At 45.6% G+C, this 17,227-nt stretch overlaps 1 protein-coding gene across 1 annotated transcript in view; it reads right to left on the minus strand.

Moving 5' to 3' along the window:
- dnah7 (dynein, axonemal, heavy chain 7) overlaps positions 1-17,227 on the minus strand; it is a 212,557-nt gene that overhangs the window by 89,154 nt on the left and 106,176 nt on the right. The window contains exons 36-40 of the mRNA XM_055879049.1: positions 16,483-16,680; positions 10,781-10,936; positions 10,405-10,573; positions 9,951-10,077; positions 3,260-3,479 (exon numbers count right to left, since the gene is read on the minus strand). Coding sequence (XP_055735024.1) covers positions 3,260-3,479; positions 9,951-10,077; positions 10,405-10,573; positions 10,781-10,936; positions 16,483-16,680 — 870 coding nt within the window. The remainder of the gene's footprint in view (positions 1-3,259; positions 3,480-9,950; positions 10,078-10,404; positions 10,574-10,780; positions 10,937-16,482; positions 16,681-17,227) is intronic.

Raw genomic sequence — 17,227 nt, forward strand, 5'->3', positions numbered from 1 at the left:
GCACCAGTTGGACGTAAGAAAGTTGGACTTAAATGCTAGGTCGGGCATAGCTACGTCTGACTTTGGGATCATAATTTACACCTGTTGCACCAACCAAAAATATGACTAGTCATAGGTAAGTTTGAAGAAAGCAATGCGCATATAGCTGTGTCATGAGATTTGATGCTTCATAATGATGGTTGCTATGCACCGCCCATTACAAGGCTGGTACCATCCTAGTGGCATTTCTAAACTTTGCGAGGCATGTCCCATCACTCGCAAAGCCCTCCACTATGCATGCACGTTTTCTTAACCACAACTGGATGGATCAATCAATAATTACTGTGGAAATGAATATCACTAAATTACAAAAATATTGTAATAAAGTAGGCTAATGCCATTGAAGGCATTTACGATATCGTTGCTTACTGAAACTCCCAAAGTCATCCAACCATTTTAAATACTTTAATCAGTGTGTGGTGACTATAATTTCAGGACCGTTATGATCGGGACACTGCACTGCTTTGAGATAAACGTCAGCTTTTTGACTTCACAGAATCTCCATTTGGATATTTGGTTACTATTAGGCTGGGAAAAATGTCAGCCAAATTGAAGTGAGTGTTCATGATGCTAATCTTTAGTCTAGTTTGCTCATCTAACAGTGTTATCAGAACATTTTGCTAACATATTATGTAGCCTACACTAGCCTAGTATAACAGGTGTATTATTTTGCTCTTCAGTCACGTAGTAGCCTAGGCTATATCCTGACTTAAAGCCCTTGACTTGTATCTGTTTTTTTGGTTAATTGAGCTCTGGCTGGGCAAATAAGTGGAGGTGGCAGCTCAAAGAGACAGGATTAGTTTGCTAATATCTGATCAGACATATTTAGCATGCTATAATGTAGCATATAAATCAAGTGTATTAGGTTGCTATTGACTAGACATAGGCAACTCAAAATGAGGTTGTGAAATATAGACTCACATCCTTAAAAGAAATATAGATTTCCATTATTTTCTGTGCATATCATGAAAAAGACAGTCCCAATTTAACACCCTACACCTGCTCCCTAGTAGGCATAGAATCTACGTCTATGCGTAGCTTATAGAAGGGCTTACACCCTGGTGGGAGCAACAGGTATAATTGTTTGGCCTGGCGTAGAGCACATTTTACGCTGGAAATAGAGTTACGACCCACTTAAGACCAACTGGTGCAACGGGCCGCTGAATATTATTACAATTTACACGTCATGATTTGTTAGAACCTTGAGAATATAGACTCATGGGCCAGTTTATTCAGGTACTGTTCGATTGAACGTCAGAATGGGCAAAACAAGTGACCTCAGCGTCTTTGAGCGTAGTATGATCGTCGGTGCCAGGCGAGCCAGATCCAGTATCTCAGAAATCGCCACCGTCCTGGGATTTTCACCCACGACAGTATCTAGCGTTCACCGAAGATGGTGCGACAAACAAAAAAACATCCAGTCAGCGGACAACTCTTCGATCCTGGTCACCGATGGATTACTGAAGCAGACGACCAAACCGGGTTCCACTCCCATCAGCTAAAAACAAGAAGTGGCTCCAGTGAGCACGCGATCACCAACACTGGACAATTGCGGAGTGGAAAAACATTGCCTGGAACACGACAGCGAGTTCAGTTTACAATCTGCAGCAACTGCATGATGCCACCGCATCAGCTTAGTCCAACATCCCTGTGGAAAGTTTCCGACACCTTGCAAAATGCCACAAATAATTCAGGCTGTTCTGGAGGCAAAGGGGGGTCCAACCGGGTACTAGATGGGTGTACCTAATTAACTGTCCGGTGAGTGTAGATTCATAAGGGCTTGACAATAACCTTTTTCGCGCCACTTGATCTTCGGACAAGTAGGATAGATTTTTGACTTCAATCCTAAAGCTCAAGTCACTTGTCCAAAAATACAAATAAATGTCTATCACCATGGGCCATAAAGGTGACCGAAAATTGTTTTGTGTTGTATGATGCAACGAACCATTTCACAAAATAAAATGCATTATTGTTATTACACACAAGCCTAAGAGCACCATGCGCAATGCCAAGCGTCGGTTGAAGTGGTGTAAAGCTCGCCGCTATTGGGCTCTGGAGCAGTGGAAACACATTCTCTGGAGTGATGAATTACGCTTCACCATCTGGCAGTCTGACGGATGAATCTGGATTTGGCGGATGCCAGGAGAATACTACCTGCCCCAATGCATAGTGCCAACTCTAAAGTTTGGTGGAGGAAGAATAATGGTCTGGGACCGTTATTTATTGTTTGGGCTAGGCCCTTAGATCCAGTGAAGGAAAATCTTAACGCTACAGCATACAATGACATTCTACACGATTCTGTGCTTCTAACTTTGTGGCAACAATTTGGGGAAGGCCATTTTCTGTTTCAGCATGACAATGCCCCCGTGCACAAAGCGAGGTCCATACAGAAATTATTTCTAGAGATCAGTGTGGAAGAACTTAACTGGCCTGCACAAAGCCCTGACCTCAACCCCATCAAACACCTTTGGGATAAATTGGAACGCTGACTGCGAGCCAGGCCTAATCGCCCAACATCAATGCCCGACCTCACTAATGGTCTTGTCCCTGAATGGAAGCAAGTCCCTACATCAATGTTCCAGCATCTAGTGGAAAGCCATCCCAGAATAGTGGAGGCTATAGCAGAAAAGGGGAGGACCAACTCCATCTTAATGCCCATCATTTTGGAATGAGATGTTTGAGGAGAAGGCGTCCACATACCTTTGGTTAGGTAGTGAACAACACTGCCCCTTTAAGACATGAAAAAGCTTTTCAAAGATAGCTGGAAATGTGCAAGTTGTGTACTTTTGTTGGAAGCAATCAGTCTTCCATCACGACCACATGTGATCGAAAGACCGTTTGTGCCTTTCAATGGTTTCTATGCGCTGTGCCTAACACAAGATGAACCCCTCCGTCTTGCAAAGTTAGATTTGTTTTGTTGCATTTATGTTAATAAAATTACAATTAATTTGGCACTCAACTTAAATCATTTTTCCCAATATTTGTACTTCCCATATGGATAGATAGCACCACGGTAATGCAAGTGCAGAGTTTGGGAGATGAAAGTCCGCAACACATGCAACGCATCCGGAGGACACTGATCCAATTCTGATAGGATAAAATATTTGATATTGTGATTCGTGTGACTTTTTTTAAACTTTACATCTATGTTCTGCTTGTCTGAATTATTTATGTTTTACCTGTCCCGGGCAAGCATGAATACTGAGCCCTGTATACATACCTCATGCACCCAGAGGCGCTTGATGGCGCTGGGGTTCTCAGCTGTTTCAGGTCGGGACAGACAGATGCCCTGGATAACGCGGGAGAAGTCTCGCAGGTTAAAAAGGTAGTGGGACTTGGCCGGGGTTGGCAGCAGGTTCTTGGTGGCCTCCTGGTACACAGACATTGTGCCATTGATGATCTGAGCGGTCAGTGTTGCAAATGGCTTGGGGAAAGCAAACCTGGTGAGGAAGGAGTCATAAATTATATTATATACACGCAATAACAATTGTGCAGACGTTCCACATGCGCACACACACATGCACACACACACACACACACACACACACACACACACACACACACACACACACACACACACGCACACACGCACATTTACACACACACTATAGCCTCAGCCGTGATAAATATCGGTGATAATATCAAGAGCAGTGTGCGGTTTCCTTTTTCCTTCATCTTGTTCAATTGTTGCCATGCACCTGCAAATAAGATTGCTCAGATGTGCGAGTGCCTTTTGAATTTTATGATATTCTTCAAACACACAGACCCCAAAGCAAATCAAGGGGAGAGAAATATATTTATTTAAAGAGAACAAATCATAGTTGTTATGCTGGAAAGTGGATGGTTGATGTTCATTGTTCTCTGTTCTCATTGTTTTTCCACTGAACAAAGAGACAGGATGTAGTTTAAACCAAAACCTAGCCTGTGGTTGACCCATTAGAATTCATTGCAGAAAAATTGGGCTAATGGTGAAAATACAAATTATCCCATGTCAGCTTCAATGTATAGATCATTTGGACCAATGACAACTTGACACACATAGCTACAGTTGAAGTCGGAAGTTTAAATAAACTTAGGTTGGAGTCATTAAAACTCGTTTTTCAACCACTCCACAAATTTCTTGTTAACAAACTATAGTTTTGGCAAGTCGGTAAGGACATATACTTTGCGCATGACACAAGTAATTTTTCCAACAATTGTTTACAGACAAATTATTTCACTTATAATTCACTGTATCACAACTCCAGTGGGTCAGAAGTTTACATACACTAAGTTGACTGTGCCTTTAAACAGCTTGGAAAATTCCAGAAAATGATGTCATGGCTTTAGACGCTTCTGATAGGCATTTAAGACAATTGGAGGTGTACCTGTGGATGTATTTAAAGGCCTACCTTCAAACTCAGTGCCTCTTTGCTTGACATCATGGGAAAATCAAAATAAATCAGCCAAAACCTCAGAATTAAAAAATGTAGACCACCACAAGTCTGGTTCATCCTTGGGAGCAATTTCCAAATGCCTGAAGGTACCACGTTCATCTGTACAAACAATAGTACGCAAGTATAAACACCATAGGACCACGCAGCCGTCATACTGCTCAGCAAGGAGACGCGTTCTGTCTCCTAGAGATGAACGTACTTTGTTGCGAAAAGTGCAAATCAATCCCAGAACAACAGCAAAGGACCTTGTGAAGATGCTGGAGGAAACAGGTACAAAATAATCACAAAGCCCTGACCTCAATCCTATAGAAAATTTGTGGGCAAAACTGAAAAAGCGTGTGCGAGCAAGGAGGCCTACAAACCTGACCCAGTTACACCAACTCTGTCAGGAGGAATGGGCCAAAATTCACCCAACTTATTGTGGGAAGCTTGTGGAAGGCTACCTGAAACGTTTGACCCAAGTTAACACAATTTAAAGGCAATGTTACCAAATACTAATTGAGGGTATGTAAACTTTTGACCCACTGAGAATGTGATGAAATAAATAAAAGCTGAAATAAATCATTCTCTCTACTATTATTCTGACATTTCAGAATAAGAGGGAATTTTTACTAGGGAATTTTTACGAGGATTAAATGTCAGGAATTATGAAAAACTGAGTTTAAATGTATTTGGCTAAGGTGTATGTAAACTTCCGACTTCAGCAGGCTGTTAGCCAGCCTGCCAGCGTAGTGGAGTCTGCCACTAGCACAGTCAGTGTAGTCAGCTCAGCTGAGATCGTGTCTGTGCCTCGACCTAGGTTGGGAAAACTAAACATGGCGGTGTTCACCTTAGCAATCTCACTAGAATAAAGACCTCCTCCATTCCTGCCATTATTGAAAGAGATCGTGATACCTCACATCTCAAAATAGGGCTACTTAATGTTAGATCCCTCACTTCAAAGGCAGTTATAGTCAATGTCATCATAATCTTGATGTGATTGGCCTGACTGAAACATGGCTTAAGCCTGATGAATTTCCTGTGTTAAATGAGGCCTCACCTCCTGGTTACACTAGTGACCATATCCCCCGCGCATCCCGTAAAGGTGGAGGTGTTGCTAACATTTATGATAGGAAATTTCAATTTACAAAAGAAATACGTTTTTTTGTCTTTTGAGCTTTTAGTCATAAAATCTATGCAGCCTTCTCAATCACTCTTTATAGCTACTGTTTACAGGCCTCCTGGGCCACATACAGTGTTCCTCACTGAGTTCCCTGAATTCCTATCGGACCTTGTAGTCATGGCAGATAATATTCACATTTTTGGTGACTTTAATTTTCACATGGAAAAGTCCACAGACCCACTCCAAAAGGCTTTCGGAGCCATCATCGACTCAGTGGGTTTTGTCCAACATGTCTCTGGACCTACTCACTACCACAGTCATACTCTGGACCTAGTTTTGTCCTGTGGAATAAGGGTTGTGGATCTTAATGTTTTTCCTCATAATCCTGGACTATCGGACCACCATTTTATTACGATTGCAATCGCAACAAATAATCTGCTCAGACCCCAACCAAGGATCATCAAAAGTTATGCTATAAATTCTCGGATAACCCAAAGATTTCTAGATGCCCTTCCAGAATACCTCCGCCTACCCAAGGACGTCAGAGGACAAAAATCAGTTAACCACCTAACTGAGGAACTCAATGTAACCTTGCGTAATACCCTAGATGCAGTCGCACCGCTAAAAACAAAAAACATTTGTCATAAGAAACTAACTCCCTGGTATACAGAAAATACCCGAGCTCTGAAGCAAGCTTCCAGAAAATTGGAACGGAAATGGTGCCACACCAAACTGGAAGTCTTCCGACTAGCTTGGAAAGACAGTACCGTGCAGTATCGAAGAGCCCTCACTGCTGCTCGATCATCCTATTTTTCCAACTTCATTGAGGAAAATAAGAACAATCCAACATTTATTTTTGATACTGTCGCAGAGCTAACTAAAAAGCAGCATTCCCAAAGAGAGGATGGCTTTCACTTCAGCAGTAATAAATTAATGAACTTCTTTGAGGAAAAGGTCATGATCATTAGAAAGAAAACGGACTCCTCTTTAAACCTGCATATTCCTCCAAAGCTCAGTTGTCCTGAGTCTACACAACTCTGCCAGGACCTAGGATCAAGGGAGCCACTCAAGTGTTTAAGTACTAAATATCTTGACACAATGATGAAAATAATCATGGCCTCTAAACCTTCAAGCTGCATACTGGACTCTATTCCAACTAAACTACTGAAAGAGCTGCTTCCTGTGCATGGCACTCCTATGTTGAACATAATAAACGTCTCTCTATCCACCGGATATGTACCAAACTCACTAAAAGTGGCAGTAATAAAGCCTCTCTTGAAAAAGCCAAAATTTGACCAGGAAAATATAAAAAACTATTGGCCTATATCGAATCTCCCATTCCTCTCAAAACAAATTGAAAAAGCTGTTGCGCAGCAATTTACTGCCTTCCTAAAGACAAACAATGTATACGAAATACTTCAGTCTGGTTTTAGACCCCATCATAGCACTGAGTCTGCACTTGTGAAGGTGGTAAATGACCTTTTAATGGCGTCAGACCGAGGCTCTGCATCTGTCCTCGTGCTCCTAGGCCTTAGTGCTGCTTTTGATACCATCGATCACCACATTCTTTTGGAGAGATTGGAAGCCCAAATTGGTCTAGACGTACAAGTTCTGGCCTGGTTTAGATCATATCTGTCGGAAAGATATCAGTTTGTCTCTGTGGATGGTTTGTCCTCAGACAAATCAACTGTAAATTTCGGTGTTCTTCAAGGTTCCGTTTTAGGACCACTATTGTTTTCACTATATATTTTACCTTTTGGTGATGTCATTCGGAAACATAATGTTAACTTTCACTGCTATGCGGACGACACACATCTGTACATTTCGATGAAACATGGCGAAGCCCCAAAATGGCCCTTGCTGGAAGCCTGTGTTTCAGACATAAGGAAGTGGATGGATGCAAATGTTCTACTTTAAAACTCAGACAAAACAGAGACGCTTGTCCTAGGTCCCAAGAAACAAAGATATTTTTTGTTGAATCTGACAATTAATCTTGATGGTTGTACAGTCGTCTCAAATAAAATTGTGAAGGACCTCTGCATTACTCTGGACCCTGATCTCTCTTTTGACAAACATATCAAGACTGTTTCAAGGACAGCTTTTTTCCATCTACGTAACATTGCAAAAATCAGAAACTTTCTGTCCAAAAATTATGCAGAAAAACTAATCCAAGCTTTTGTCACTTCTAGGTTAGACTACTGCAATGCTCTACTTTCCGGCTACTCAGATAAAGCACTAAATAAACTTCAGTTAGTGCAAAACGCGGCTGCTAGAATCTTGACTAGAACCCCAAAATTTGATCATATTACTCCAGTGCTAGCCTCCCTACACTGGCTTCCAATAAAGGCAAGGGCTGATTTCAAGGTTTTACTGCTAACCTACAAAGCATTACATGGGCTTGCTCCTACCTATCTTTCCGATTTGGTCCCGCCGTACATACCTACACATACGTTACGGTCACAAGACGCAGGCCTCCTAACTGTCCCTAGAATGTCTAAGCAAACAGCTGGTGGCAGGGCTTTCTCCTATAGCGCTCCATATTTATGGAATGGTCTACCTACCCATGTGAGAGACACAGACTAGGTCTCAACCTTTAAGTCTTTATTGAAGACTCATCTCTTCAGTAGGTCCTATGATTGAGTGTAGTCTGGCCCAGGAGTGTGAAGGTGAACGGAAAGGCACTGGAGCAATGAACCGCCCTTGCTGTCTCTGCTTGGCCGGTTCCCCTCTCTCCACTGGGATTCTCTGCCTCACCCCCTGTAATAGGGTTAGAGTCACTGGCTTACTGGCGCTTTTCCATGCCGTCCCTAGGAGGGGAGCGTCACTTGAGTGGGTTGAGTCACTGACGTGATCTTCCTTTCTGGGTTGGCATCCCCCTTGGGTTTTGCCGTGGCGGAAATATTTGTGGGCTATACTGGAACTTGTCTCAGGATGGTAAGTTGGTGGTTGAAGATATCCCTCTAGTGGTGTGGGGGCTGTGCTTTGGCAAAGTGGGTGGGGTTATATCCTGCCTGTTTGGCCCTGTCCGGGGGTATCGTCGCATGGGGCCACAGTGTCTCCCGACCCCTCCTGTCTCAGCTTCCAGTATTTATGCATCAGTAGTTCATGTGTCGGGGGAATAGGGTCAGTCTGTTATATCTGGAGTATTTCTCCTGTCTTATCCGGTGTCCTGTGTGAATTTAAGTATGCTCTCACTAATTCTCTCTTTCTTTCTTTTTCTCTCTCGGAGGACCTGAGCCCTAGGACCATGCCTCAGGACTACCTGGCCTGATGACTCCTTGCTGTCCCCAGTCCACCTGGCCCTGCTGCTACTCCAGTTTCAACTATTCTGCCTGCGGCTATGGACCACTGACCTGTTCGCCGGACGTGCTACCTGTCCCAGACCTGCTGTTTTCAACTCTCTAGAGACAGCAGGAGTGGTAGAGATACTCTGAACGATCGGCTATGAAAAGCCAACTGACATTTACTCCTGAGGTGCTGACCTGTTGCACCCTCGACAACCACTGTGATCATTATTATTTGACCCTGCTGGTCATCTATGAACATTTGAACATCTTGGCCATGTTCTGTTATAATCTCCACCCGGCACAGCCAGAAGAGGACTGGCCACCCCTCATAGCCTGGTTCCTCTCTAGGTTTCTTTCTATGTTCTGGCTTTTCTAGGGAGTTTTTCCTGCATTGCTTGCTGTTTGGGGTTTTAGGCTGGGTTTCTGTACAGCACTTTGAGATATCAGCTGATGTAAGAAGGGCTTTATAAATACATTTGATTTGATTTTTAACTGTATGATTCCCGGCCTGGAACCCCTTCACAGATTATAAACAGTTGTTGAACTGAAAAACAACCCATGTCCCTGACCCATTAATCTTCAGTTCCCCATTAAAGAAAAACAACTAGTTCCATTGATCTTTAGTTCTCTGCATTGTATATTTATCTTTTAATATTCTTACAGCTGTCTGTCAATACTATCAACAGAACACACCCCCCTTTGGCAAAACCTGGAAATAAAAGTGCCATATAGTAATTTGAGAAGATGTAGCCAGGCTTTGAACCTCATTACCTTCAATCATGCAGGTTTGTTTTTACAATTTACATGACAATTTACTTGTGAAAACATGCGTGTTGAAAGATGGGAGTAATTTTAATATGTGAATACAAGAATATAGGAGTGTACTTGACAAAGTACAGAACATTGCAAAATGCATACCACGTCGAAATTCTCTTTCTTGTGCCATTTGAGGTGGAACGACCCGAAAAGGGTTTATTTGTCTAGGAGGTTAGGTCTAGGCCTAAATATGTACTGTATATCTAGGCTGAACTATATATCTATGTTGCTGAAGAGAGGGCTAACTTCTCAGCAACACTATATTGTTACCTTATAGTGAGGTGCCAGTCCATGATTCTGGAGAAAATTGTGTACATGGTCTTCTCGTCAAAGTCGTTGATGGTGACCGTGTTTAAGTGGCGTAGGTAGCGGGCTGTGATAGGGTTTCTCCCACCACCTGAGGGCAGAAATCCAATGCTTTGAAAATGGCTTTCGGTAGAAGGTGCCCTTAGGCTCAGATCTAAGACCAGCTCACCCTCCCCAAATCCTCAAATCAGTTTCCATAGGGGCACAGAGTTAGAAAGCGCACGTGGGACAAATGACTGTGATAGCATGTAAACCTTTTAAACGCTTCTTTCAATGCCCCCCTAAGAAAGAGCAATAATAATACATTGAATAAAAATGGGTCTTTAAATAAACAGCAACTGCTGAATAGTGTTGTGAAAAAAAGTGTGAGCAAATAAACTCAGTAAAGGGGCAGCTGAGCTGTACGTGCTAGACTCACCGGGCGGCCCCATGGCGCACATGATCTGGATGTCCACCAGCTTGATCATGGAGCAGTCCTTCATGTCGTACCAGTTCCAGTGGTCCAGCCACTGACGCAGCAGCTCCACGGGGGGCTGGGCCCCGTACGTCTCCCTGGCCGGCATGTTCACATCGTCCACAAACACCACCTGGACAAATAAAGAACTTATATTACAATGTCTCTCACTCTGCTGCAATACTACTCTTCAATGTCAGCACAACACTACATCAAGGACTTATCAACGCCATTATTATCATTCAAGAATTCAACACATACACGCATGACAATGTCAGTCACTCATGCACGCACGCATCCATGTGCACACACACACACACGCGCAGCCTGGCGAACCTACCGTTCTCTTGCCCATGGGCGGGCCGTACACCCCTTTTCGGCGTTTATCCAGCTTTGACATGATGATGTTCTGTGTCTGGGCGGCTGTGGTCTGTGCTGAGAAGTTAATCATCAGGGGGCTATATAGATCCTTATTCAGACGATTCAACAGAAAGTCCTGCAGAGAGATTGTGGGAAGTTAGAGTTGTTTCACACTACTGAGCTGTTGGTTAAACATTCTTCATAGTAGCTAGAACCAGTCCTGGAGAGGACTGTTGAAAAGTTGAAGAGAAAATATATGAGCCAGCGCAGATCGGTTCGTGTTGGCACTGTAGTGTAAAAAGTGTTTTTCCTTTGTGACTATAACAGCTGGTTCAGATGGTTCTTTGAGATTCATGGTCCTTTGCACCAATTCCTTTTGAGTGGGGAGTTGAGGGGATGGTCTAAACTACAGTCCCTAAATTTGAGTTTGAGGTAATGTAATCAAATAGCCTAGTCATGCATTGTGAGTTGACTAATTACTATTATTTTGATTGTATGACCAAAGAAGATTTAGGATATTATGAATCTTAACTGGAAAATAAGAACGCTTATTACGCAACACTCTTCTGTTTTGCTCGTCTCAAGCTGGTATTTTGAGTACCTCTTGTAGTGTTCTAGAAATGATGTTTTTACAATGAGAGCTCTTTCTTGCACCTACTACAGTAAGTACTTTCTCAGTATCCTCCAGTGATGATCCATGGCCCGAAGCCTGTAGGGACGATCCCCGGCACGGAGCCTGCAGGGACGGTCCCCAGTCCGGAGCCTCCAGCGACGGTCCGCAGTCCGGAGTCTCCAGCGACGGTCCGCAGTCCGGAGTCTCCAGCAACGGTCCGCAGTCCAGGAGCCTCCAGCAACGGTCCGCAGTCCGGAGCCTCCAGCAACGGTCCGCAGTCCGGAGCCTCCAGCAACGGTCCGCAGTCCAGAGCCTCCAGCGGCGGTCTGCAGTCCAGAGCCTCCAGCGGGGGTTCCCAATCCAGAGCATCCGGCGATGATCCACGGTCCGGTTCCTCGGGCAACGATCCACAGTCTAGAGTCTCCGGCGACGATCCACGGTCTGGTTCCACGGAAGCGGAGGGATCAGCGTGAGGAGCGGGGGCTACGTCCCGAACCGGAACTGCCACCGAGGATAGATGCCCACCCGGAGGACCCTCCCCATTAGAGTCAGGTTTTGCGGCCGGAGTCCACACCTTTGGGGGGGTACTGTCACGCCCTGACCTTAGAGAGCCTTTTTTTCCTCTATTTGGTTAGGTCAGGGTGTGATTTGGGTGGGCATTTTATGTTTCTTTTTCTTTGCTTGTGGCCGAGTGTGGTTCCCAATCAGAGGCAGCTGTCTATCGTTGTCTCTGATTGGGAATCATACTTAGGCAGCCTTTTTCCCACCTAATGTTGTGGGTAATTATACATTTTTTCGTGTGTGTTTGTGTGCGCCACGGTTGCGTCACGTTTGTTTCTGTTTACCTGTTCTTTTTGTGAAGGTTTCACTACGATAAAAAGTAATGTGGAATTACATGCACGCTGTGCATTGGCTCATCTATGACAGGGAGTTCGAAGACAGTGAACGTGACACCATGTCCTTGTGTGGAATTGTTTGTTTGTAAGTGCTTGTGCACTATGTTACTGGTGCGCGTCGGGTTTGTACCCTTGTATTTATTTTATTTTATTGCTGTTGGTTTTGAAATTAAACTGCTCCAGCTATTACCCACTTCTGCTCTCCTGCATCTGACTTCACAGCCACCAGTTCCGCAACCCTTATGGAATTCCACTCCACCCATATGGAGTCAGCATGAGCAGGTGCCCCTGGTATAGGGGTCGAGGAGTGCGTCCTGGAGCAAGAGGCGATGATCCACCATCTCGGCGCCGCCATGGACCACGTTGTCCAAACCATGGACCGCTGGGAGAGACAGGGAGTTCCTCCAACGCCTCCCCCAGCACAACAAGGCCCTCCCCTGCACCCGGTTCCAGTGGGGTTCGCCTCACCCTCCCCGGGGAGTACGATGGGACGGCTGCCCGCTGCCAGGGTTTCCTGCTGCAGTTGGAGATATACCTGGCAACCGTCCACCCGGCTCCTTCGGGAAGTGAGAGGGTGTCCGCCCTTGTCTCCTGTCTCTCGGGGAAAGCCCTGGAGTGGGCCAACGCCGTGTGGGTGGAAGGAGATTTGGTGCTGTACCACTTTGAGGAGTTCACACGTCGTTTCCGGGCAGTCTTCGACCACCCGCCCGAGGGCAGAGCGGTGGGTGAACGTCTTTTCCACCTACGGCAGGGGATGAGGAGCACACAGGAGATCGCTTTGGACTTTCGAACCCTGGCCTCCGGATCAGGATGGAATGACAGGGCCCTGATCGATAAACGGGGCGCGCCTCAATAAACGGGGCGCGCCTCTTCACCAAACTTGATCTCAGGAGTGCTTACAACCTGGTGCGTATCCGGGAGGGAGACGAGTGGAAGACGGCGTTCAGTATGTTATGAGTACCTTGTCATGCTGTACGGGTTGATGACTGCTCCATCAGTCTTCCAAGCCTTTGTTGACGAGACTTTCCGGGACCTGCACGGGCAGGGTGTAGTGGTGTATATTGATGACATTCTGATATACTCCACTACACGCACCGAGCATGTGTCCCTGGTGCGCAAGGTGCTTGGTCGTCTATTGGAGAATGACCTGTATGCCAAAGCTGAGAAATGTCTGTTCTTCCATCAGTCCATCTCCTTCCTAGGGTACCGCATTTCCACCTCAGGGGTGGAGATGGAGAGTGACCGCATCTCAGCTGTGCGTAATTGGCCAACTCCCACCACGGTAAAGGAGGTGCAGCGGTTTCTAGGGTTTGCCAATTACTACCGGAGGTTTATCCGGGGTTTTGGTCAAGTAGCGGCTACCATTACCTCACTGCTGAAGGGGGGACTGGTACGTTTGCAGTGGTCAGCTGAGGCAGACAGGGCCTTTGGTCACCTGAGGGGCTATGTTTACCTCAGCTCCCGTGCTGGCCCAACCTGTATCCCTCTTTGGCATTCATAGTGGAGGTGGACGGGTCCGAGGCTGGGATAGGAGCCGTGCTCTCTCAGCACTCGGGTACGCCACCGAAGCTCCGCCCCTGTGCCTTCTTCTCGAGGAAGCTCAGCCCGGCGGAGCGAAACTATGATGTGGGGGACCGGGAGCTGTTGGCTGTCGTCAAGGCTTTGAAGGCGTGGAGACATTGGCTTGAGGGGGCTAAAGCTGGGTCCGAGGTTTGTGGGGCCAATTAAAGTCCTGAGGAGACTGAACGAGGTGAGTTACAGGTTACAACTTCCCCCCGATTACCGTATTAACCCCTCGTTCCATGTGTTTCTCCTCAGGCCGGTGGTGGCTGGACCGCTCCAGGAGTCTGAGGTGCGGGAGGTCCTCCGCCCCCTCTGGACATCGAGGGCCCCCGGCGTACTCCGTTTGATCCATACTGGATTTGAGACGTCGGGCGAGGGGCCTTCAGTACCTCGTGGACTGGGAGGGGTACGGTCCGGAGGAGAGATGCTGGGTTCCGGTGGAGGACGTGTTGGACCCTTCAATGCTGCGGGTGTTCCACCTTCTCCGTCCGGATCGCCCTGCACCTCGACCTCAGTCGTCCCTGAGGCCGGTTTCGGCGCGTGGTCAAGGGGGGGGTCACGACTTCCACCGAAGTTGTTTCATCTCCTTGTTGAGCGGTGTTCGGCAGTCGGCGTCACCGGTCTTCTAGCCATCGTCGATCCACTTTTCATTTTCCATTTGTTTTGTCTTGTTTTCCTACACATCCTACACCCCCCCCATGTCCTTGTGTGGAATTGTTTGTTCGTAAGTGCTTGTGCACTGTTACTGGTGCGCGTCGGGTTTTGTACCCATGTAATTTTTAAAAATGTTTATTGCCGTTGGTTTTGAAATTAAACTGCTCCGGCTATTACCTATTTCTGCTCTCCTGCGTCTGACTTCACTGCCACCAGTTCCGCAACCCTTACAGTAACTTGTATTGTAAATAAGAATATAATATGTCTCTTAACACTTCTAAATTAATGTGGATGCTTCCAAGATTATGAATAATGCTGAATGAATAGTGAATAATGTTGAGTGAGAAAGTTACAGACACACATATATCATACCCCCAAGACATGCTAAACTCTCACCATTACAATGACAGGGGACGTTAGCATTTTTGGAGGGGTATGATATTTGTGCAACTAACTTTCTCACTCATCATTAATCATGATTCATTCATAAACATTACTGAAACGTCATATTTGATGCTTAAAGAGCGACTGCCTAAAGCAACGCATCCCTTTGAAAACGGCCTATGCTCTATCGATATTAGTCAGAAACAGTTATGCTAGTGTCAAAATAGACTACAAAGTGTAAATAGGATAATTTTGCTCATGAATTCAGTTTAGTCTAAAACGGAGTTAGGGAAATCCATGTGTCACACATTAGATGCAAAACTGCGCGACTAAAACGTATTATGCTTAGTGGAATCCCCCCAACGCGGAATCGGTCAGGAAACAAGAATGAAATCCATATATTTTTAAAACATACAAATTACTTGCAGTAAAACCGCTCAAGATCACATTCAGTTATCTAACAGACTCCCATCCAGAGCAACCCACAGAAGCAACGACAGTCAAAGCCCTGCTCAAGGGCACGTCGACAGATCTCCCACAAGGTCAAAAACGGGGACCCGAACCAGCGACCCATCAGCAGCCAGCCCAAGCTCCACAGTTCCACAGTTCCCCGAGAGCTGCCCCTCAACCATCCGAGACCCCTACACAGTCCCCCCCCCCCCACCCCCCCCAGTGAAAAATGTTTTATAATAATTCCAGTGCAGCATTTGTAGAACGTTAACGAGCTAGAGAATGGATGGGGGCTGTTAAAATGATGGATCTGGAGGCATGCGCTGTCACACCTCTCTCCTCCTCAGAGCCGAAAATAGCGCTCTGGCGGGAGAGCTTGGCAGTGGCGGCAGCACGTACAATGTATCTGTCGGCAGGGCGTGCCCACTGTCGAGCCCAGGCCGGGTGCTCGTTTATCACCCCTGGCACGCCGGAGACGCCCTGCTCTGCCAGGCACGGTTACAGGCAGTCGGTTCTGCTCTGTCGGACAGAGCACAGCTGGGCTAGATGGGGAGACGAAGCCCCAGTGAGCAGTATTAGAGTAGCTGGTGTCTGATCTATGAGCTAATGTTTCTACAGGAAGACCAGGCAGACAGGTGATGTACCTAAGGTGATACGGGGCTGCTAGGGTTGCCTAAGGGGAGTCTAACTTCTACCTGCCACTTTTAGTGGTGTCCGGTTGATTCAATATGTTTGATTATGCCGTTGGTGGTAGAGTAAGAGTGTTATATACTGTGAAGGTAATGTGTTTAAGGCAAGTGACCTCAAACATTGAGGCAATTATTACAGGCTCATCACTTAAATGCACATAGAGAAATATAGGGTCAGAAAATCAGTACAGAAAATCTGATCGATCGATTAGCTGGACTGGAGGATCAATGGGAGGATGGAAAAGGCTTTTACAAGGAACATGAAAAACAAGCCAAGTAAGAACATCCAAGGCCATTATTGAAACCCATTGTTGAGACTGGTGTAAAATCAGACACTGATTGGTTGATTGAAATAATTGGTGTAAAATGAGACACAGCTGAGTGGCTGATTGAGATAATTGATAAATAATGACTGAGATAAGAGGCCACTCACAATGATGTAGACACTTTTGCCAGTGCCTGTGGGGCCGATGAAGATGGTGGGCTTCTGGTGGGTGATAAGCAGCTCCATTAGAGCTGTGTAGCGCACTGTGTTCTCCGTGGGAACAATGATCTCGTTGAAATGCACATCCTTGGGGATAGTGGGCGCCATCTTCAACTCATCAGTCCACAACTCCCACCTCCCTGGGCCCTGTAGAAGAATACATTATTTTATTTAAAAAATAAATTACCTCAAACTGTTAATTTATTTAGGCCTTAAAGTGATCGCTTACTCATTTCATGTCTTAGAGCAACTCGATATCCACTCACTGGAAACACAATTCAATTAAGCCCAATGGAAGTTGCCTTACTGTGATAGTGATATAGCGAATGGATGTTGTCAAGTGGCACAGTATTTTATTATTGGGTGCAGTACTCACTCCTTAAGACTTACAGTTGACCCCTGCAGATAAGGTGCTACTTTGCACCTTGGGGCTACCGTACAAACCAGAGAACTACTGCCCCTCTCATTGAAACCATGGAAGTTCAAGGACGACCACGGTACTTGTTATGTTCTGTTAATTACTGATGTCCCCTTTAAGAATGGAGAACCCTTGGTCATGCGCAGTGTCGTTCTATGTTATTCTGGTACTAACTCGTTTTAGTAAATGTGAAGCTCCAGTTCAATTCCTTGTATTCGGAGTCTTTCTTATTATATAAATAACTAATAAGAGCTAAAACACTACAGTACTGAAGGT

Source organism: Salvelinus fontinalis, chromosome 23 (assembly GCF_029448725.1).
Source record: "Salvelinus fontinalis isolate EN_2023a chromosome 23, ASM2944872v1, whole genome shotgun sequence".
Taxonomy (NCBI): Eukaryota; Metazoa; Chordata; class Actinopteri; order Salmoniformes; family Salmonidae; genus Salvelinus; species Salvelinus fontinalis.